We start from the raw sequence: 23,560 nt of genomic DNA, 5'->3' as shown, positions 1-23,560 counted from the left end.
AACTCTGTCCCCATTGCTAATACTGCCATTATTATGACCATACACTTCCCCTCCTTCCTCAATCTCCCACCTGCAGTCTCACACTGAAGCCTTCACCAGATACAGCTGACACAGCTCTGCGTGGCTCACATAAAGAGCGTTGTGTTGTTGCCTTAATGCATGTTTGGCCTCAGTCGAAGATGTCTGAAGAGGGCGAGGTAGCCATACAGTGAGCGAGGTGACAAAATTTTGGGGCGATGGCACATTGTTAATCAACTGCAGGTCAGCGAGATCAGCTGCTTCCATTTGTGTCCCAAATCCTCATCCTTGTTGCATCGACTACTGGTTTGTTGCCTAATGTGGCTTACGGGTGGCTGGCTTGGTCCAAAGGGAACCACTAAGAGTGGGGGTGAAGGTGGCTGGGGGGTAAATTGGTTTTTGGCTGTGTGGCCCATCAAAGCGACCTCATCAAAGTCGTCCAACCAGCGCTTCCCACAGCCTTCCTTGCCTCTTTTCTTCTGTTTACGCAAATGCTACGTGGTGTAATCTGCAGGGCTTGAACTGAGAGGAAGATGGATGGAGGGAGAGGAGGGTGGAGAGATGGAGAGGTGGAGGAAAGCACTAGGACAGGAAGGCCCTGGTGTTTGTATAAGCAAAGGCACGGTGAGGAGGCAGAGAAGGGCAGCAGACAGCGGAAGTGAGGGGTCCAGAGATGAGAGGAAGTCCAGAGAGGAGGGATGTGGTGGAGTTGTGTTTACAGGCCACTGACACACAGCGCACTGTGGCTTCGTGTGTCAGCAGCTCTAAGTTTGTGATGGGCTACCACTGCAAACCAATAATCAAGAGATATTTACACCACTGTAGACAATTAGTCAATTTCTCAGGAAGTGTAACACTTTAGCATGCGAATGCAGAAACAACAAAAACAACAGTTCCATCGTCAGTGGCTTAGCTGCAGGCCCTCTTTAGAAAGAGATATAAACAGGCAAAAAAGGAAGTGGAAGCCCGTTTTTAAACACCCATTCATACACATACAAACATTGATCCCCATTGCGGTCCCCCACTGAGACACAAGCTTCGGTATCCCCCCACCCCCCCTGATCTCCCATTAGCAGAAGACTCCCTCGCAGGCACCTGCCGCAAAGCCCCACAGAGGTATCAGATCTCCTCCTCTTCCTCATCTGCTTAATTAGGACAATTAAGTGATTTACAGGACAGATGGATGGAAACCCAGCCGGCTGCAGCGCCTGCCCCTGGGACGCCTCGGTGGATGATGGGGTGAGATCTGCGCGAGCGCTCGAGATCTTTACATCAAGTCACTGGTGGGATTCTGGTGCCCTCTTGTGGTTGTAGGTGGACACTGGTGGTCAGTCAGGGAAATGAAATGAAACAAACTTCAGTTCAATTTGAGTTCAGTATAGTTTTAATTGAAAGAACTGATACTGACACCACGTCCTCAATTTTAAAATGATGTACACCTGTTGAGTGCAAGCTATTTAGCTTTACAGTGACGAATCAAACCTTTTTTTACTGAGAAGATGTTAGGGGAGACACTTGTATACATCCAGCTATAATTTAAACAAAAGAACAGGATTTTTAAAAAAATCAAGCTTTAATTTTTAACAATTCAACCAATACTGAATCTGTATTCATTAACTGCCTTTCACCTTGCATGTATGACTTTTGAAACTTTAACCAGCTCATTGACCATATTTTTATTTTTTCAGTGGTGGCTGAATCAACAAAAACTTTAACCATAAACAACATAACACATAACAATAAAATAAAATAGAGTCCATGTCAACGAACAAAAACTGTAGAAGTTTATTACTATAAAGGAAAATAGTTGATAATTATTGAATGACCTGTTAATGTTATAAAAGTGTAAAAAAAATGATATGTATTGTTAGAAAGAGAGAAAGTTATTGAAAAAGCCTTTTAAAAACAGATTGGAAGTTACTGTATAAAACCCAAATCATGCTACTGTTGATCAGGGCTTCTTTAGCGGGAGTTTACAAAGCACAGATTATTTGTTCCTTTGCTTAATGTGAATCAGCTAAATATGCAGGTTGTTTCTTCCCCCAATGACGTACGAAACAGAAATATACAATCTTCTATGGCACCTTTTGTGAAAACGAAAACTCCTGCTTATTTGTGAGTTTCTTGGCTAAAGTGAGTAACAGAGTTTTATAGCTCTTGTAGGGCCTCGTGGGAACGCAGCACTACACCTGTCATCCACCTGCGGACGAGAAAAAGTCATTGTTCAGTCCTCGGTTAGGTGTTTTAAGATATAACTGTGCAAATGCTACACCCACTCACATGTTCAGGCTGCCCTTTTTCTGTTTCATTTCTGTGAACAGAGAGCATGAGGATCAAATTAAAGAAGGACACTCAGTCAGACTTGTTTAGTTGACCCCGTCAGGAATACTCACGTTGGAGTTTCCATGTGGTTAAAACCGCGGCGATGACCACCAGCAGCACCACCGGCACCACGATGGCAACGAGGTGGCCGCTCTGACTCTCCTCCACGCTGACCTAGCAGAGAGGGTTCAACAACAGCTCAGCTGACTGACGCCTCCTATTGTGAACATTTTAAGTTTTATTAACTAATCCAGAACATCAAAACAAGCGAACACGCAACCTGAAAATCACCGGTTTATCAAGCGTTTTTTTTGTTTTGTTTTTTTTGTATCCGGTGGATACAGAGAAACGTTCATCTGGAGTCATGTTTCTGGCCCACTCATGAAAGCAAGTCCAGTGTGCTTCTCCTTTTAGCTCCGTTTTGGTCTCTACCAACGCCTGAGAAAAATAGCTCGGCTTATTTTAAGCTTGCTTGATGCTGTGTTCACTGGCTAGCAGCTAACTTTACCTGCCTTTTGCTTCTGGCCAGGAGGTGAACAGTTAGCTACTATATCAGAGCTAAACAATGAGCTAAGAAGCTAAAGTTTGTCACATACAAGCGAGCCACTAAATGTTAGCTTACACAAAGTCACACGGGATCCATTGTCAATATTGTTTGTTTCTCAGTGGTGGAATGTAACTAAGTACATTTACTCTTTTCTTCTCATGCTACTTTATGCTTCTACTCATTTCATATATATATACTTTTTACTTCACTTCATTTATCTGACAGTTTAAGTTTAGCTATTAGTTCAAGTTAGTCTACCTTCCGAATTAAGATTTTTGCATAAAAAGCCAAATGCTTAATGCATAAGATATGATGTTTTATTATAAATTAAAATACCCCACAATACATACAAGTACAGCTGAAACCATCAGTTGACAATTGGCAGCTATTTTTTAAGTCATTTTTTGAACAAAAGCATGTCAAAGTTCCAGCTTTACAAATGTGAGGATTTACTGATTGTCTTTGCAATTATTTTAATATAAAATTATATATAAAATTTTGTACAGTTGGTTGGTCATTTTGAAGGTGTCACTTTGGGTAATTGTGACATTCAAAATGTCTATCTGACTTTTTACAAACAATCAATTGATTAACTGAGAAAATGGTCAGCAGACTAATCCATAATGAAAATAAAGCAGCATAAAATGGAAATAGTCAAGTAAAGTACAACTTCCTCAAATTTGTACTTACGTACAGTACTCAAGTAAATGTACAGAGTCACATTGTGCCGCTGGTTATTCTAATTTTATCTATTAATCAGTATTTGTATCAGCCCTGAAAAAAAAAACATTTTGGTCAATCCTTAGAAAATATTCATTAGTTGCATGAACTACTTTGACATTAATGTATCAGTAATAATAATCAAATTATATAATAGTATAACAGTCACAGGGACCATTTTTCTGCATTGAGTACTTCTACTTTTGATGTTTTAAGAACATTTTACTTTTACTCAAGTGATATTATATACAGAACCTTTACTTGTAACAGTATTTTTTGTCCTTAAATAAAGGATCGGAATACTTCCTCAACAACTATTGCTAATGAAGTCCTTGGTTTTGTACTTACAGCAGCATGACTGTCAGTGGGTATGGTGGCAACCTGCTCATCTGTCTGATGACCTGTCAGGCACAACCGCAAATGAAAGTAGCAAAGAGGAAGTTTTGAAAGTGTTGCTAAACAAGCAATATAGCAACGACGCAAGCTGTGAAAACACAGTCCTGTTCTGCCTGATGTATCACAGTAACATACAACTGAGACACTGAGAATAACAAAAAAAGCTGTTAGCAATGAGAAACACAACACCTGTTCCTCCAGTGGTGATGGTGAGGACGTTGCTAGCTTTACTGGTGCCCAGGCTGCTCTGAGCAAACATGCGGATGTTATACGTTGAGGGATTTATCTCTATTATTGTGGCCTCTGTCTGGTTAGGGCTGAAGTCTACAATTGTCTTTGTGTAATCCCACGAGGCTGTGGAAAAAAAAAAAATTACATAATATTATCAAATGCCAAAAGGCCTAAAAGGTTTAGCTTTCACAGGTGAATCACAGTAAGTGCCAAAGATTTAATTACTCCACTGAAATGTTCTCTCACCGTTCACTGCTTTATACTCCAGGTAATATCCAGTAATGGGGCTGTCACCTTCAAACCCAGGAGTCCATAAAAGAGAAACTGTATTATCTCTGACCTCCTTTAACTCAACCACCGGGGGATCTGGGGGCACTTGGAGACACACGGAAAAGACTCTTAGCAAAGAAAAACATTTTTCTCTTCAGCTCAGTTTAATTTTGTGAATTTGAATATGTTTCGTCTGCAGTGGGACAGATTATAACGATCAGGTCACAAACAGATTCACAGGAGCTGTGAATAATGGATCTACTCCTGTGGGACACTATAGCAGCACCCGTGTAATCTAATTTGGTTATAAAGTCTAAAATAAGAGTTACATGAGAAACAGTAACATTAATTCAGCCTCACTGTTTACTGGATCAAAATTCAAATAAATAATTGAGCAGTCTCGCTGGGTGGATGTTTCTTTTCCAGTAAATTTCCAGTTTCCCCAATTCATGAGAAGCTAAAACCTCTGTATGAAACACATGAAATACCTGATGTGACACTTGTACTGCTGTATTCCCAGTCTGTGACAGCAGTGACAGGCTCAACCAATGAAGTTGTGTGAACTTGGGACAGAGTAAAAAAAAAAAAAAAAACATTTTTAAATCATTATCCATTTGTTTATTTGTTTTTTTAATACTTCTCAATATGTTAAGGTCACCAACCCAGTGTAGTGTCTTGTATCCACATTGTGGCAGCAGTGGTAGTAGACTCACTAGTAGAAGTAGACTTGCTAGTAGAAGTAGACTTACGTGTAGAAGTTGTTAAAGTTGTGTGAACTTGAAACAGAACAGAATACATTTTCCAATGGCAGCAAATTACTTGACATTGAACTGGCATCATAATAACAAATAAGTCTCATGTAACTTACCCTCATCCAGAGTGGAGCAGAGAGGTGCAACTGAGGCAGGCCCTATTCCTGCATTTGTTTTTGCCTGGACAAGCACGCCGTATCTGGTGGAGGGCTTCAGGTTGCTCAGGACGACGCTCTCTAGCTCCCTGGTGGCGGTCACGCTTACATGCTGCCACCTCTTGAACTGTCTGACTGCGGGGTCATACTCTCTGTAGCTAACGCTATAACTCCGAAGGACCCCATTTCTGAGATCAGGCCTTGGAGGCTAGTCGAGAGAAAACAAACACTCTTAGAGGAGAAATTTTACTCTCTTTTTTCTCTTTAGGTATATAATTTAGGATAAACTATGTCTAGCTACTAAGTGTGCAAATTAGGTTTAAAAAATGGGACTTCACCTTCCAAGTGACCTTGATGCTGTGAGGAGTGAGGCTCTCCAGCTCCATGTCCAGGGGAGGACCCTCCGGTGCTGCACCATCATAAAAAAATAATTTTAGTTCAGCATAATTCTAACTGTTTCTAAAACGACAAACAATGGCTGACCCTACCTGCTTCTTTGGTTGTTACTGTCAGAACATTGCTGGCCTCGCTCGTGCCCACGCTATTGGTAGCGAACATGCGAAGGCTGTAGGTATTAGCCGGACGCAAATCCAGCTGAGTCAGCTGAGTCAGTTCAGGATTTGGGACTTCAGTACTTACTGCAGTATCCCAGGAGGCTGTGCAACAGGAAAGCTTCAGAGATAAGGATAAGATCCATACTGCACACTCCAAAGCATATTTCAAAAGACAAAATTGGCTGTCAAATTGTATTAGGAATATTAGGATGGTTGTCGTGTCCTGACCCTGTTTGCTTTTCAGATCGATCCTGTAGGATGTGATGGGCCTGCCGCCGTCAAACACAGGAGTCCAGCGAACAGTGACAGCTCTCTCCTTCACCTCTCTCGTCTCCACCTTCGGGGGATGAGGGCGCACTGAAAAGGGAGAAAAACTGAATGCAATGCTGAAGTACTCAGATCTTGTACTCAAGTAAAAGTAGTAATACCACAGTGTAGAAATACTTTGTTACTACAAGTAGTGTCCTGCATTCAATTTTTTACTTAAGTAAAAAGTGCAAAACTAGCATCAAATTATACTTGAAATACCAAAAGTACTCATAAGGTCTATCATCTTATTTGGATTACAATTATTTCTGCACTCATGTGTAAATTTATGTTGAAGCTGGTGGCTGTGGCTCATTTGAACTACTTTTACATATGCTGATTGCATGAATTTCCCCCCTTGGATCAATAAAGTTGTTAATATTAATCTATAATATTACAGTACATAGTCATCAGGGAATTCCACAACCTAAACTTTGAATTTTGTCACTTTTTTTCCTCCCCTATAGAGATCCTTACTCTTTCCTGCGGGTCTCACCTGCCACCACCGTCAGAGTCAGGTGCTGTTTCTGGTCGTTGAACAAGCCCGGTATTTCCACGCGGCAGCCGTATGTCCCAGAGTCGCTCTCCTCAACCTGCCTGATGGTCAACGACACATCGCCTCTACCGAGATTACCCATGAACAGGTAACGCTTTGACAGCCTGCTGGTCGCTGATGTCCCGTCTGACTTGATCACCTGATTGGCACAGCCACTGTTGGGGATGGCTCCTCGACCCCAGCACGCAGGCAGCCTGCCGTAGTACTGAGCATTATAGTTGCATGGTAAAGTGACGTCTGTTCCCACTGCGGCTATGGTGCTTTCTGTACCCACACAATCTAAACAGGCAGAGAGTCCCGTTGGCGAGGTAGATTTGGTAAAATATATAAAAACAAGCTTTTAATCATCATTGAATCAAAATGTCTTACCTACGAGTAGACAAAAGAGAAGAGCCCAACACAGAGGGAGGCATCTTCTGCCCGAAATGATCATTTTATTCAGTTGTCTCAGAGTCAGCCGAAGGATTTCTTTCACCTGCTTAATGTCACTAAACCAAACCACGGTGTGGTTTCAGCTTTGAAACCTTTCCGAATCACATGACGCCGTCCTTGATACGCTCACACAAACAACTTCTGCTGGCAGATGAGGAATGCAGAAAAGGACTGTTTCCTTTTCTGTGGTTTTGGTTCCTTAATCTAGAAGTGGCACACTGTTTCATTTCGGTGCAGAGACAGAATCGAGGTTATCATCACGGCCTCCTGTTGTTTGTTCTCAGTCCGGTGAGTGACGGGGATAGAAAGGCATGTATGAATTTTTATCCATTTAGACTTTTCACTTCTTTTTTGGGCGAGCAGCTGCGCATCCACAGAAAGTGAACACACTGGGAAACCATTTGTTCCTGCAGAAAACGTACAAAACATTTCTAAAGAGTCGATGCTGTCAGCATCTGAGCTTCAAGATAAAAGAGTTCTCAATATAAAAGTCTTCATTTCCAGAAACGTATCCTCATTAGGTCTGGTCTGGTTTATTCCAGGGTCATTGACTTTTCTATGTTTCTTAGACTGCTGAGTAAACACTAAATGTCTGCTGGATGTTTAGTGACCCCGCACAGAACTTCCTCTTTGATCGCTCCCACAAACATGATGCTGGTACAACTAATTTTATCTCACTACAGCAGCATTTCAAAAAGACAAAGCTATAGATTTATTATTATTATTATTATTGGAATTATTTATGGTATTGAAAGGACGTATGTGCACTGGAGTTTAGCTACACATAAAAAACAATTTATGGGGTAGCTTTATTTATTTGTTTAACTTAACTCGCACTACTGCTCAATGAGAGACTCTTTTGTACATGTGCACACACACACAAATAGGCAGCAATAAAAGAGAAAGTTACATAAAGCAGCAAATATAAGAAAACACATCAGTCATGACTTTCTGAAACTGCTGTGAACACTATCAGAGCCACAGAAAGGGCATTTCCCCTCGCTGATTTTGCTTACACTGCTACACTAATTCATGGAAAAGAAATATAACACAGAAACAGGAACAAAGTCAGTACTACAGCATCTCTGTGTTTCATAAAAAGTCTCACAAAAACCAGATCTAGATAAGAAACAAAGAGAGCGTGACTGCCTGGCACTGAAATGTGAGAGAAATGTCGGACTGAGTCTGTCAGGCTTGTTTGTTTGGGCTGTTGGAGTTAAAGTCTATAAATATTAAATAAAAATGTGTTGATAGGCTGATTTACATGGACCCCATTTTTGAGGATGAGCTTAGTGTGTATGACAACAGAAATTCATCATTTTCAGCAGAGAAAACACACCAACAAACTGCAGACAACGACGAGAGTACACTGTACTCAGGGTGGAATCGTCTCCTGTTATATTTTGATAATAATGTCTGAAGTCCAGAAGGTGGCATTGTGTCCACACACACCACCCAACTTTTTCATGCTGTGAGATTACATTTGCCATCAAAACCAAGAAAAGGGAATTCATTCATCTCCAGGATATTTTTGCATCTCCTGAAACCCATTTGCCCTTTTAACTGCAATCTGAGAACAGTGGGATGCTGCAGCTCCCTTGGAGAATTTCCTATTATGGTATGGCAGTTATTTCACACTGATTAACAGTAAATTCAAAAGGTTTCCTCTGAGGCTGAGAACATACAGCCCTGACTTCAAAAAAGGTGGGACGCTGTGTAACGGACAGCTGTCACTCAAACATTTGGAGGCTGTTGTGAACGTTCTCAGCATCTTGTCCGAAACTGCAAAAATGAATGATACTATTCTGAGTTTGAAGAGCCAGAGGAGATGTTAATATTAGACAGTTCTGCACAGTATTTGATTACATTGAGGGACCAAGTTTTTTAACATTCTACAACAACTGTTTACAATGTCTCTGCACAGTATAACAGTATGTAGTATATTTAAATATAGTATGGCGTTAATGTTCGCGAAGGTCTGCAGTTATAGAAAACAAGCCTGCTGTTCAGGTTAGATAACTAAACACTTGGTTAAGTTTAGAGAAAGGCTGTTGTCATGGTAAAAATGCTTAAAAAAAACATTTATTGCTGGAATCTGATTGGATGACATCATATGCTATGTATCCACTCACACAGCTAAATAAGAGGCACTCTACTTCCTGTATTTGTACCAAGCGTTGCCACTGGGTTTGAATCATCCAATATGAACTGTATTCCAAGTATGTATAAAATCTGAATGGCATGAGTCACAAACTGTAATCCATTCCACACGCAGGGAAAATAAAGACGAGGATTAGGATTACGGTGAGGGAGAAAATAGCTGCCGTCCTTCCAGCGTTCCCCGCTCCCAGGCAGGCTTTGTATCTTCCTGCAGTGAAAATGACCTTTATCGTGAGGTACTGGGTCAATTGTAATTGGCACATAATCTATTATATAGTGTAACCATCCAGTTACGCAGTTATATAATATGCATATTGACGACTGTAGTATTGCTTTATAATCTATATCTCGCTTCCAGCCGTAACCCACTCCCACATGAGTGCACCATCACATTAAGTTCATCACTTATTTCAATATTTGGACTGTAAATTGCTCCTGAAGGAGGCCATGTGTGCTGAAACGTATGTGCCATAAACATACAGTGTATTTAGATGCATTAAAAAAAAAAAACTCTGCCATAACTTTGTGCCCTCTGTCTCTCTTCCAACCTTAAGTCAAGCCCAGTGTGCACATAATCACAAAAAGCTGATCACATATTTTACTTTATGATTTGTTGTTTTTTAACACTCAGAATGACTTTTGACACACAACGCTAAGGTTTCAATTACAGTCAGCTAAGAGCACATAACCACCTGTTTTTTGTTTGTTTGTTTGTTTGTTTTTTAATTATCTGTATAAGTTTGTTCTCTGAATAATTAAAAGAGACATATGACGATATTTTTATTTTGGAAATGAAACATGTACTGTACCAGAGTTGCAGCATTTTTGATGCTGAATAATTCACAATTCTACAATTTTAAATGTGGATGTTGTCAACACTTCTGCAAGGAAATGACACACACAATAACTTCAAAAGAGTCTCTTTAAAAAAAAATGAAATGCAATGTACTGTGTTTTATCCCTGCATATAAAAGCACTGCTAATTAAACAAATGATGCAAGGCATTTAGATCTGCAGGGAAAAAAATCGATTCTAAGAGCCTGCTTCATTTGTATTTTGGGCTGTCGTGTCGAATGCGAGACCGAATGAATTTGCCATTTGCAGTATTGTGGATGAGTGAAAGGAGGCAAGATTTCCTCATACGAACACGACTTCCTTTAGTGAATTTAAACAAGTCTGTGCTGCAGAGAGGCTGACTGTAGTGCTGATGTATCTGAAAATCAAACAGAATGAATGTGATCTCACCAGCTTTTTCTGTTATTTATTAAGACAAAAAGACAAAACAGTCAGAGCGAGACGACAACAGAAAGAACAACAACAGAAAGAACATTAACACCATTAGAATGGGATTCATTCAGCAGTTGGTGTTTGCGTGTGTGTGCACGCTCTGAACAGGTGGTCTATAGAGCAGTTGGAGGACATAAAGATGGGAAAAAAGCCTACAGGAATATATGAGAAGGGAGATTTTAAAAAAAGAGAAAAGAAATATTAAATTCAAGGGAAAAAAGTAATTGTTTTGCTTCCAATGACAAGTCAGGTGGGCGACTCATTAGTCCAGGTTTGGGTCGCCCCCCAGACCCTTATACTAGGGGGCTGGCCCACTGTGGGGCTGATCCCATACAGAGCTGCTCCCAGAGTCTAGGGAGGGAGGCAGTTTGTTGGGGATTACCAGTCAATGCTTTTACAGGATGAGAAATGAGGAAATGAGGAAAAGTTGACCAAGTTTTCCTTCCCCATGCCACCCATTCCATAGAGAACGGTAAGCGAGCAGGGACAGGGCGGACCCCGGTTCCAGCAGTTCATTCTGTTACATGATAGTAATATTATGGTGGTGGAGTATTAGAGAGGGAGAGAGAATAAATAAAACAAACATTAGTATTAGAAAAACCTCTGCAAATGGGTGACACTACACCTTAAACACATGAAGTACCTGAGGTGAAACTTGCGGTGCTTTGTCCCCAGACTGTGGCAGCAGCTGAAGCAGTAAAAACAATATCAACTTTCAAAGATGCTCCAACTGATGAGAGAGGGGGAAAGAAAACACATGACTACCTGAAAATGAATCTGATATCATCAAAGAAACTCCAGCAGAGTTCATTTTGTAGATTTCACTTTTCTGTGGCTTTGAATCACATCATCAGTGAATTTAAATGTCTTACCTACGAGCATCACATGACTCCGTCCTTGATACGCTCACACAAACGACTTCCGCTGGCAGAGGAGGAATGCAGAAAAGGACTGTTTCCTTTTCTGTGGTTTTGGTTCCTTAATCTAGAAATTCGGTGCAGAGACAGAATCGAGGTTATCATCACGGCCTCCTGTTGTTTGTTCTCAGTCCGGTGAGTGACGGGGATAGAAAGGCATGTATGAATTTTTATCCATTTAGACTTTTCGCTTCTTTTTTGGGCGAGCAGCTGCGCATCCACAGAAAGTGAACACACTGGGAAACCATTTGTCCCTGCAGAAAATGTACAAAACATCTCTAAAGACCTGATGCTGTAAGCATCTGAGCTTCAAGATAAAAGAGTTCTCAATATAAAAGTCTTCATTTCCAGAAACGCATCCTCATTAGGTCCTGAAATACAGCACTGATGAAAATAGTCTGGTTTATTCCAGGGTCATGGACATTTGTATGTTTCTCAGACTGCTGAGTAAACACTTGGTCAGCTGGATGTTTAATAACCCCGCACAGAACTTCCTCTTTGATTGCTCCCACAAACATGATGCTGGAGCTAACTACTGCAATATTTCAAACATGCAAATAAGTCAGTATTTTGATTTCTCCCTTAAAGTTTCATGAACTTTCCTAAACAGAAAAATGTAATTGATTAGACCATTACACCTGTTAAGTGAAGTTATGCACCAAATCCAATGAGATTTATACCGAGGCAGATGCAGTTGCATTTAGCTAATTTTGATCAAGCAGGGTAATGGTATCCAAATATCAACTTGTTTTTAGATGTGAGATAGTCACAAAAAATAGACACCTGTAAATGAGAGAGTTGCACAGAGCAGCCATTGTGAAAAACATGCAAAGCTGACACATTTCAGCTGATTTTCTCACAGTCTCGAAACATAAAGTAGCTGCAAACATTAAGATCACATCCTCATTCAGAACATTTATCTCACTTGCTCAGAAATTGTGTCCTTCCCTCTGATTTCTTTTATTCTGCTGACTTTGCAACATGAGTTTATAGAAAATGCCACCTGAAACAAAAACAAGATCAGCTCCTCGCACCATAAAGGCCTCCCAACAGGAGGGGGTGAAACAGAAAGAGAGAATCTGAGAGGGACAGCACAGTGCAGCAGTGTTTCACTGTGAAACTGAGCCATCAATCAACTGAATCATAAATGTGGTCAAAATGTCATTTGTGTGGAGCTAAAGTCAGGATTGAGCACAGTGTGTGGTGTGTATTTAGTCTTTTTATTGAATGTTTTAGTGAGCAGACACACACACTTCAGAAGTGACTTTCTCCCAAACATGAAGAGGAGGAATCACACTCTCCTCCCTCTCTAACCCCTCAAACGGTGTTTGCACTCAGAGGTCAGCCTGGAATCTTCTCTGGTTTATTTAGAGTATTAAGTCCAGTAGGTGGCATTGTGTCCACAAGTATAAGCTACCCACAAGCTTCTGAGTGCTCAGAGATCAAATTTGCCATGAAAAACAGATAGAAAATCAAAGCAAATTAATGAATCTGCTTTTTCTCAGCCACATATGAATCACACGTATGTTTTTCAGTGCAATCTGACAATAGAGGGACACTTTAAACTGCTTTACTGGTTCCACTCATTTCCTGATAGGGGTTGAAACGATGGATAGAGTCAGCACATGAGCAAGCAGACACATTCAGCCAGCAGCTCCTCATAGAAATCTGCAGACTTTGTTCTCATCATGTTGACCATCACTCAGGCATTGGGGCACTTTCATAAATGTTCTCAGCAGCTGAGGTGTAGAGCTGTCGAAGCGTCCTCCTCGGCAGAAATGCTCTCCCTGGTGTGAGGAAATGCAAACATTCAATGATATTCAGTCTGTAAGAGGAAGACCCACTCAGTGACTTCAGGCGCTCAACAGACGCCCCCTTTAAATGTGCAAAATTAATCTGAATGGCACATGAGTCACAAACCATAATCCATTGCACACTTACGGAAAATAAAGACGAGGATTATGATTATGGTGAAGAAGAAAATAGCTGCCATCCTGCCAACGTTCCCCGCTCCCAGGAGGGCTTTGAATTTTTCCTGCGATAAAAATGAACCTTATCGTGAGGTACTGGGTCAATCATAATTGGAACATAGTTTGAAATATGTTCCATGAATATGCAATATATTGAACACTGTTGTATATTTTTGAACCCACACCTACACATGTGCAAAATCACATAAGTTGTATTTTGATCATTTTCAATAAAACAGATGGGAAAGCTGCACACATATAATTTCGATGGCATGTTTCTAATTAGGATTCATATTTTGTGACATCATTTCTGAGACAAAATGTTCCCGAAGATGTGCCGAAACATTGGTTATAAATGAATAAAAGAGACTGCATCAGAGCTGCAGGCTCATTTTAAAGTCTAATTACAACAACTGCTGAGATTAGTAATGCTTTTTTCCGTCCGTTCTTCATATTTTTTCTTAAAAAATATGACCTAAAACACAAAAACACTGCAGGTTTTCAGTGTCGTCACCCGAGAGTCCTCTCGTGCAGTAAAAACTGAAATTATCTGTACAAATATTGTGCCGTGAATATGTTTTTAAAACAATATTCCTCATTTTAGAAATAAATAATACCTCAGTGGTTGTAATTCCAGTGAAGTCAAATGTTGGGTCACCAACTTCTGCATTTTTAGCTGTGGATGTTGTTTCTGTAAGGAGATGAAGGTGGGAGTTACTACCACATATAAAATAAAGTTACTGTTAAAAATTACATTTAATGAACTATAGTATGTTTTATCCCCGAATACAAAACTCGGGCAATGAGGCAGCTTCTTTAAACATTAAGATTTGAAAAAGAAAAAAAAAGCGATTATCACCACATTTTGACATAATCTATTCATTCCCAGGTGATTGCCCACCTTGTGTCCCACCAGTAGTAAGTGTCCAGTGGTCGGTGACAGGTCGCTCTGCTGGAGCTGGAATAACAGAAACACATTAAAACTGGACACCAGAGTTCACCGTAGATGATTTTCCTGAGCGTTACCTTCCTCCAGGATCAGGTGTATGTTGACTTTATGGTCATTGAACCACCCTGGGATTTCCACCCTGCAGCCGTACACCCCAGCATCAGCCTGCTGAGTGTTCAGGATGGTCAGGGACACATCTCCGTCCGTCACCTTGCCCAGCAGCTGGTACCTGGGGGACTGCCTGAAAACCACAGCCCCATCCTCGGAGGAGAGGACGGTGTTGGAGCATTTGGACCTGGGCACCTTCCCTCGTCCCCAACAGAGACTCAGGACACCGTGAGTTTGAGTGTCATACCCACAGGGCAAAGTCACATTGCCCCCAAAGAGGCCGATGACTTCGAGGTTGCTGGAAGACACTGTTGGGGACATTTAATCAAACTGGATGATACAGAATGGAAATGTAATTCTGAAGCATGAAGCCCACAAATGCACCCACCCTCCTGCACACACACAGCCACTTTTACACCCACCAGCACTCTGCAAGTGCAAGAAAACAAACAAAAAAAAAAGAATATCGACTTACCTTGGGTCAGGATCGAGAGGAAAAAATAACAAAGACCACGCATGTGTGTAGGCTATTGTATAACAATGTCCTGAAGTGAGGATAAGATGAATTTCTGCCCCCACACACACTCCAGGATGGTATCATGCGCTGAAAGTTTAACTTCCCTGTTTTGAAAATCAGGAAGGAAATCAATACTAGTCTTGTCTACAGTTGAGTTTGAATTCTAATGAGGCGCAGTGGGCTGACGGGCAAAGGGACTTATCTTATCTGCTGTTATAAAGCACATCTGAGTTTGTCCATATAGACATGAGCTGTCACCTGTAGCAGGACGAGTACATTTAAATACACAATCCCACATTCATTCAGTGTGGGAAGCTAAAAAGAGGCCAGAAAAGGATGATACACACATATTTTACTTACAGGAAACATCATGTACTAGCAAGTGTCATATACTGACACGAGCAGTTCTCAAAAATCCTGCTCTTTTTGTCAGTTTATAGCTGGCATGGTCTCTAAACATGAACAAAAAAATCAACAATGTCACTCTAGGTTGTTGAATTCTTTGCTCTGCTCGCAGGGCTCAGACATCTTTGGAACGAAGTCCCCAATTTTCCACAGGGATGATCCAAGGTTCACATCATCCTCAGCAGTAGTCGTTGGCCGTGATGAGTTGTTTTCGCAGCATTTCTCTCTGCTGGCCCTGGAGGCCTCCGCCTGCCCCTTTGGTACGTTTACTCGGCACAGCTGTCTGGTTAGCTTTCCCTCTAGCTTCACATCACAAAACGGCTTAACCTTATCTCACCATCGTACTACCCACCACAGGCCCCGCTCTGCAAACTGTCCTCTTTCATCCAGTGTTTAAAACAACTGAACTTCTCTACCCATTTTATCTCCTTTACGAGTGAAAGCAAGACCATTTACCAAATCCTATCAGGTTTAAGAGGCTCCTCAAAGTGACAAATAAACTTGAAATGATCCACTTTATGAGTTCGGATGGTTTATGATAACTGTAGGCCACGATGTTCTGTCTTTTTTTGCTGTGTTGTTTTGAAGAATATCCGATCAGCTCCTTTCTAATGGAGCAGTTTGAATTAACAGTCTGTGACACGCGCGGCTTCGTCCTCCGTCTTCCCGTCAAGTTTTCTGTCTCATTCTGCTTTCACAAACCCACGCTTTCATGGCTCACTGTCGCGGCCGCAGTATTTATTTCCTTCCATTTGTTTATTTGCTCAGACCAAATTAATGTTTGGCAACATGTTTTTGAATGTAAGGTTAGGCCAAATTCACCGCCGAGGCTTCCAGTTAGAGCCTGTGTGTGTATGCATGTGCAAACACATGCGTGCATGTTCAAAGGCCACTGCTATATAGCCCATTACTAATGGAAGGGAAGAGTCGGCGTGTGTATATGAGGACAGCAGCCTAAGAAAAACATTTTGTCTTTGCCAGCCTTTATCTGCCCTCCGTTCACCTCTGACAGGCCCGTCTCCACCTCCACTTGTCAACACTGTCAGCCACCACTGAGCTGCTATAGTGCTCCATAGATCACTGTCCTCCCACAATGATGTCCTGTGTTTCATCAGGGCAAGTGAAACCTTTCAGCAGACATCAAGGTGGTTAAGGTGGTGGAATCTTGTTTGTTTTAGGGGTTTCAACCAGCAGATTTGATGGAAAGCAGTTTACTGAAGTCATTAAAAGAGTCTCTGAATGGTATTTTAAATTTCATGAGAATAAATGCCAGTGTGCCAGCAGCGCTGCAGCAGAGACTATGAGGGTTATTAGTGGCTTGCTCAGAGTCTTGTTTACTTTGATTTCCTGTTTGAGTTCAAATTGGAGCCATTGTCAATCTGCTGCAGAGATAAAGGTCTAAAAATGGCATTCAGAGCAGAATAACGGGGCTGGTCCCGAGCCAAAGTGTCACCACCGGGTGACTTTTGCTGATGTCTGATAAAACAGAAGCAAACAGAAAAGAAGAAGTGAGACGACAGAGGTCAGACTGTGTCGTCATCAGACGCCGCAAAGGAGGTGGGAAGTTGCTGCCTGGTCGCCGGAGGAACTGAAGCACGGGGGGGGGGGGGCTGACCTAGAGTTTTTCTCCATGAAGTGTGAAATTAATCAAGCATGATGGGTACGCTAGTACAATACATACATTACCGCATCATTCTCTGTCAATTTGAGGTTTCCTAAAGTCATCCATCACTGCGGGTGGATGAGAGAAAGCATTGATTTGCAATATTGCTGACACACGAGGATCCACTGTTTTCTCTGGAGCAAACGTGCTGAGCTGTTAAACAGCTCCTAGGTCCATCAGGTGACCTCTACTTCCTAAATGTGTTTTCCTGAAGACGCAAACCATCAGCGGGGGGGCGCGGGACAACGGCATATTCGACGATGCTTCTGTTAATAGTCCCCCCATTACTCCTAAAGTGCATTTAAAAATGTGCTTGTTTACCACGCTACATATCAAGATGACTTTAAAAGGAAAATGTAATTGTTCAGGTATGCCCTCACAGGTCACATGAACATTACTAATAGAAAAGAACATTCTGGTATGTGAGAAAATTTCTATATTTTGACTTAAAATATCCGAAAGAGGCTTCACTGCAAAATCATTGTGTGGTGCAAGTCAACTCCCGGTGTGAAATGTATTTATTCATTTATTCAACATGGTGAAGACCTTGTGGTCACAATGCTGAACAAATATTTTGGTTTGACAGGTCTCGTCTGCCCTCAGCTCACCTCTGGTGACAGCTTGTTTTTACCTCCACTTGTCAGCACTATCAGATAGGATAAAAAGGGCACAAAGACCACCACCGAGTGCTCAGAGTAAATATTACCATGTTAAGTAGTGCGGCCTTCACAATATTGTACTGGGGCTCTTCTGAACAACTCATGTCTCGCCCATTTTGCGGTTCATTTATAGTTGTGCATGAAAGGGTTACACCAGTGCCCCAAAATGAGTGACAAGGCCCTCTAGTGGCCGTAGTAATTATGACGGGAGCAAAGTGGGAAAGTCAGAGGAGCGACAAAGAGAGGAGGTCTGTGTGGATGGCTCGTACAACGAAACATCACACTGTAGCACGGGGTACCTTTGTCCAGTTCCCTAACTGTAACCAAACTAACTTTTATTATTGTAACCATGACGACAAAGCTCCTTTGACCTTAACAAAGCAGTTGTTAGAGGAGCACAAACGACATATTTTGTCATTTTTGTTGTGGCAAAGCTACAGAGGTGCCACGTGGGGACATCAAGCACTGCAATTGGTCAGTTTGGCCACTTGAGGTTTGTCCTACAAGTTTCTGATGTCAGCTTTACTGTTCATTGTGACAATAACACAAAGCCTTCTCGACTCTCTATCGTATAAAACAACATAGATATATCACAATGCGAGTGAACAAAGCGGGACATATAATTAAAAGCTTGATACGGTATGACCAGGTTCAACATATCTGTATGCTGCTGCACTGCTGCTGTCGACAGGTGAAATCCAGCTTTAAACTATAACTCAGAACTTAACCAGTCAAAGGGAGGACTCCCGTTAACCCGTTTCAGTACAGATCAAGTATAAATCCTGCTTCAAACCCTAGAAAATCTGTCTATAAATCCATGAAATCACCAGAAGAAAATGGCTTTTACACAGATTCACTTCATCAGTGAAGGTAACGAGAAGAGTAGCATATCAGGATAGAATATTTTCGGTTTTGTCCTTTTTCTCAATCATGAATGAGACTCAGTCTGGAGAGTTTCATCATCTTAGTAAATTTTTATTGCATTTCTGCATATTTTTATTGCATATTTTATTCTATTATTTTTTATTTTATTTTATTATCTAACACGAGGGTTGCAATGTAAATTTCGTTGACATGTCCATGCTCAATGACAATAAAGGTAATCTTGAATCTTGGTTCTTGAATTTTCCGCACTAACAAGAGACTACTACAAAATTTTTATGGACTTTCTGAGTGAGAATCCAGTGAGCATAAAGTGTTTAGATGGAATATAGAGTACGTTTCTCAGTCAGTCTCTTTCTCTCCATTATTTCCTTAGAGCCCCGGCCCTTTCCCCACTTCTTACTTCCCACCCTCAGCTCTCCTGGGAGGGTGCCTCAGTGTCCCCCCTCCTCTCTCCTATTAATATCCCACCAGGGAGACCAGAGCTCATGGGGAGTTTGGGAGCGGAAACGCCTCCAAGCACTCCTGAAAGAGCTGGATGAGGGCGAGGAGAAGAAATAGGAGACTGAGGAGATATTTTCACTCTGAATGTGTGAAAGAGGATTAGGAAGCGTGAGTAAGGAGAGGAAACAGGGTGGAAGTGAAAGAGGAGATGGAGTAAAAGTGAGAATCAAGGATGGAGAAGTTGGCAGAGGACAGGATGTGGAGACCCGTCCCAGACAGAAATACACTCCGCAGTAGAGCTGCCTGTAGGATTTTCAGAGAAAATCACGGTTCTCACATTGTCTTCTTTTAAAGGATGCAGAGTTAGTCATTGTAATTTTACTCCGAAAATTCCCAGTGTTCATTTACTTCTCTTCAGCTTCTCTTTTTCCTCCCACCCGCAGTGTGTTGGGACGCTGCCATGAATCCCATCACGGTTACTCATTGCAGCATCGTTATGTTGCAAACAGTGTTTTCTCACAAACATTCTCTTCTGGATCAATGACTAACCATTTGACAATGTTTGTAGTCATCCGTGCCGTGTACTTTGAAGCAGAGTGTGGCCTGAAAATGGGCATGAGAAAGGTAGGGCGCTGAGACTGTGCCTCCATGCCTACACAGGAGGAAGAGGAAGAGAGGCGCTGCAGGGCACGAAGAGATCTGACCAACGGCATTCTCACGAGTTCAGCCTCCTTCAGCACAATCGAAGGGGGAAAAATGTGCAAACATAAACATGCCCTTAAAGGAAAGATGATTAGGGGTGTACAGAGGAGAAGTTCTCCTGACCCAAGGCTGATCCAGATCCAACTCTTCCTCTCCGCTGGGAAACAAAGTCCTCTTTTCATTTCTCACATGGCCCGGCCACCCGTGCTACTAACACAGGAGAGATAGATGCTGAGAAAACCATGCAAGGACATGAGCAGGGGACCAGTATGGGAACGATTATCCTGAGCACAGTCCCATAGTGGCAGCGTTTGGACTTTTTACAGGTTTGGGATAGCGGAGCCTGCAACTTTTATAGGAAGTCAAGTCAACCATAAGCTCAACACCGGGATGCAAACTCACACAATCAGGGGCAAACAAGTTAAGCAAGTGCAGGTTAGAGGTGTGAGTCCTCTTGTTGGCTAAACCCCCGCGGCTTCTCTCAGAGTGTTTTTTCCTGCTGGTGTGTCCGAGCAGACGGAGCCTGACTCAGCCACAATACTGTGAATCAACCCAAGGCCACGAGTCCTCAGCGCTAAACACAGCAAGAGTCAAGGTTCATGAGAAAATTTGTGTCCTATCTGTGTGCAAGTGGTCACACACACACACACACGCACACACATACACACACACACTGATGCTTCCATGCTGCTGTGATGCATATGGTGCATATTTTAACGTTTATATAACAAGCACCACAACATACAAATAAAAAATTTCAGATTCATGCTGCAGAGATAATGATGTGCAGATGACCCATAGTGCATCTCACACAAACAACAAAGCTTGCATACTTACTCATTATTTGCAGTAATTGGTAAAGTAATTTGATAAATTTTGAGAGAAGTAACTAGTACTTGCACAACCTTAATTCATGTGATTGACAGAGAATCAGACAGAATTCATTAACGTGTCAGTCCAGCCATTAAAATATCATCTTCTGAAAATTAGATTACATAACAAACCCACAGCCAGTCTGGTTTGCAAGATCCAGATCACATTGTTAATAATAGATTGCACAGCCAATAACGGTCAGCTGTCGGTAAGCCTGCATGCAATTAGCTTGCTGGCAATTAGCTTGCTAGCCATATTGCCAGAGACATTTGGTAAATGTATGAATAAACCCTTAACACTCGATATTCAAACTGAAATGACCTGCAAACAGGTGGATACTGAGCTATAAACAGTGCATGTACAGGCCCAGTTCTATACTTTACTGATCAGGGCTTTACAATTACAACCAGCAAAACACTGAAGTAAGACAGAATCAGCACTAAACATCACTGCAGTGAGGACAGTGATGTGTTCACTGATGAATGTACGTAAGTGCAGTTCAATGGTAATGTGATCGCGTAGCTTTGGAAAAAAAAGTGAACAAACCACTGAACAATTTGAACTAGCAAAGTAATACATCATTTCCACCTCCAGTGGAAGGCTCACTCGGCTAGTACCCGATCAGTCACATGACCTTCATCGTGCAAGTCATAGCAGTGCCATCAGAATGATGTGTTTTCTACATCATGGCTTAAGCATAATGAGTGAGCTTACTTGTCCAATCCCATTCTGTCCTTTTCACATCCAGGTTAATTTTTTTTCGACCACTGTCTAAAACAAAAGCAGAAAACAGCAGAACAATCAATACATGCATGACAGAGAGAGAGAGCTTCTGTTTTCCAGCCAGTTCTCAATCATTCAGACCAGACGGGTGCAAGTAACTGGCCATTCAATGGCCTCTGATTGAGTCGTTATTAAAGACAGAAGCCGGCTGATTTATTACAACTCCTTTCGAGTCAGACATATGGACAGAAGGCTACTGCAAATGCCTGCCTGCAACATAAATCAGCAGAGTAAACTAACAACTGCAATGTTTCTGTGGGACGTTTTAGACGAGCTACGAGACACAAATTACTGCCACATCTTGTCAAAGGTTACAACCAGGCTCGTTCCAAAAGGTATTTAAACAGAAAGTGATGTTTTTGTGGGGTTTTTTTTTTCAGAGTAAATGTTAGGCTGTGACATCGCACAGTGATTTAAAATGCCTCTCAAACATTCCACTGTTTAATGTTATGTCAGTTCTCACAGTCAGAGTCAGAGCCTGTACTTGGACCAATTTACCTACTCGAGGCATTTCAGGAATTTTCACAAACACATTTCTTCGTCCTCAAGCTGTCTCGTCTACACTGAGGTGCATCATCCAATGATAACGCTGCTCCGTGTAGGGAGTCTTAACAAAGACGGGAAGGAAGCACACTGTCTGCATGGCGGACACGATAGGGAGCTGCAGAGAGGTCAATGCATCAGTGGAAAAAAAACTCACCTGAGAGGGCAAAGGTGGCATACCAGAGATCAAAGAGGAGAGAAGTTTAGATGGAAAGACAGTTATTTCATGTCAGTTAAGTGTTTGGAGTACATTTCAGGTTAATTTATTAATTGTGTTATTAGTTTCCAGTGACAAATTAGCCATTTTACTAAAATGTTTACATGCTTCACAATGTGGAATCTATTAGGGCAACAAAAACAAGCGGTCAGATGATCAGAGACAATTTACATAATGCCCAGCTAATGCACTTATATAAGCCACATATTTGCAAGTGAAAACAGAAATGCACACATCCAAAATGTCCATTAAACTGATTAACTGCCATCGTAAAACCGCGTGCAACAGCAGTGCAGCACAATGCTTCAACCACAGAAGCTAAAGATCTAAAGAATACTTACAGGGGACAGTATGGCTGATAATTCTAACATTCATCTTTCTGAGTTCATTCTTGACCTTTGAAGCCGCAGTTGACTAAACAATCTCCAGCTCTAATGGAATTATAGATTGTCAAATTTCCATGTTGGCAACATGGTAATGAAAACAGACGAGAGGTCCTTGAAGTGCAGAGCATTAATGGAAATGTGAACATTTGCATTTCCATGACAACAGGGCAAACTCGTCTGCCGATGAAGATCACCTGATATGATGCGACTGAACGGGCCTGGAGTCCAGATTACTCTCTCAGTGTATCACCTCTTGTTTAGAAGTGTTTAGCTGAGACAGTTAATGCGTGGATTTATTTAAATGTGCCATGTGGAGTCTTCATGTAAACAAAGCTTTTGTTTGGATTCAGCGTTACTCACCAAACCTCACCGAGGCCAAATGTGCTGAATGCTTTTCCTGCTCCTTATTTGTGGGAGTTTTTGCACTCACTGGCCATGCCATACACTAAGAGTGTGCAAGCGCTGAGGTCTAAACTCTCTACAACTGTGGAGTAGTCAAATAGAGCAGTAGCAGGATCAGGGATTAGAGAGAGCCACTGAAATATGAGACTCCAAAAATTCTTGGACCAGAAGAGTGCCCTCAGAGCCTCTGCACTTAACTGCATAAAGGCAAGACGTCGGGGATGTGTGATTGATCTTAAGTGTCATCCACTTTGAACTGAATGAGTTGGAGTGTGGCGCTGATCGTGCAGGATTTTACTGTATCGAGTGCTTCCTCCCATGCAAATTCAGTGAGCGACTCTACCCCAGTTGCTTGCTTCATATTGGAAATGGAGCTGTCCAGTCTGCTTGAGAAGAGAGAGCAAAATGTCTTTCATCTTGCCAGATGCGAGCTC

At 41.7% G+C, this 23,560-nt stretch overlaps 2 protein-coding genes across 2 annotated transcripts; both read right to left on the bottom strand.

Annotated features, from left to right (window-relative positions):
* Positions 1-1,401: 1,401 nt before the first annotated feature.
* Positions 1,402-7,324, bottom strand: LOC121611758 (Down syndrome cell adhesion molecule homolog). Its single transcript, XM_041944441.1, has 14 exons — positions 7,197-7,324; positions 6,768-7,106; positions 6,194-6,322; positions 5,900-6,067; positions 5,750-5,820; positions 5,373-5,619; positions 5,167-5,280; positions 4,993-5,067; positions 4,481-4,609; positions 4,193-4,357; positions 3,956-4,008; positions 2,412-2,514; positions 2,299-2,329; positions 1,402-2,218 (listed from the first exon to the last, which is right to left on the bottom strand). Exons 1-14 carry the CDS (start codon positions 7,258-7,260, stop codon positions 2,167-2,169), a joined length of 1,740 nt encoding a protein of 579 aa, XP_041800375.1. The 5' UTR covers positions 7,261-7,324; the 3' UTR covers positions 1,402-2,166.
* Positions 7,325-12,381: 5,057 nt separating this feature from the next.
* LOC121611763 (hepatitis A virus cellular receptor 1 homolog) lies at positions 12,382-15,284 on the bottom strand. The gene is made up of 6 exons (XM_041944449.1): positions 15,126-15,284; positions 14,620-14,958; positions 14,495-14,551; positions 14,211-14,284; positions 13,565-13,658; positions 12,382-13,410 (listed from the first exon to the last, which is right to left on the bottom strand). Exons 1-6 carry the CDS (start codon positions 15,166-15,168, stop codon positions 13,322-13,324), a joined length of 696 nt encoding a protein of 231 aa, XP_041800383.1. The 5' UTR covers positions 15,169-15,284; the 3' UTR covers positions 12,382-13,321.
* Between the last annotated feature and the right edge of the window lie 8,276 nt (positions 15,285-23,560).

Source organism: Chelmon rostratus, chromosome 9 (genome assembly GCF_017976325.1).
Source record: "Chelmon rostratus isolate fCheRos1 chromosome 9, fCheRos1.pri, whole genome shotgun sequence".
NCBI lineage: Eukaryota > Metazoa > Chordata > Actinopteri > Chaetodontiformes > Chaetodontidae > Chelmon > Chelmon rostratus.
This window is presented reverse-complemented; position numbering and strand designations above follow the sequence as displayed.

What these genes read in the sequence shown, in the direction of transcription:
- LOC121611758 (XM_041944441.1), bottom strand. Translation starts at nt 7,260, where the DNA reads ATGATCATTTCGGGCAGAAGATGCCTCCCTCTGTGTTGGGCTCTTCTC. An exon ending in CAGTACAAGTGTCACATCAG is followed by an intron (nt 4,610 to 4,992) that starts GTATTTCATGTG and finishes TGTGTCTCCAAG; the next exon opens with TGCCCCCAGATCCCCCGGTG. An exon ending in CATCACCACTGGAGGAACAG is followed by an intron (nt 4,009 to 4,192) that starts GTGTTGTGTTTC and finishes TGTGCCTGACAG; the next exon opens with GTCATCAGACAGATGAGCAG.
- LOC121611763 (XM_041944449.1), bottom strand. Translation starts at nt 15,168, where the DNA reads ATGCGTGGTCTTTGTTATTTTTTCCTCTCGATCCTGACCCAAG. An exon ending in ACACCTGATCCTGGAGGAAG is followed by an intron (nt 14,552 to 14,619) that starts GTAACGCTCAGG and finishes CTGTTATTCCAG; the next exon opens with CTCCAGCAGAGCGACCTGTC. An exon ending in CTGGAATTACAACCACTGAG is followed by an intron (nt 13,659 to 14,210) that starts GTATTATTTATT and finishes TTTTTATCGCAG; the next exon opens with GAAAAATTCAAAGCCCTCCT.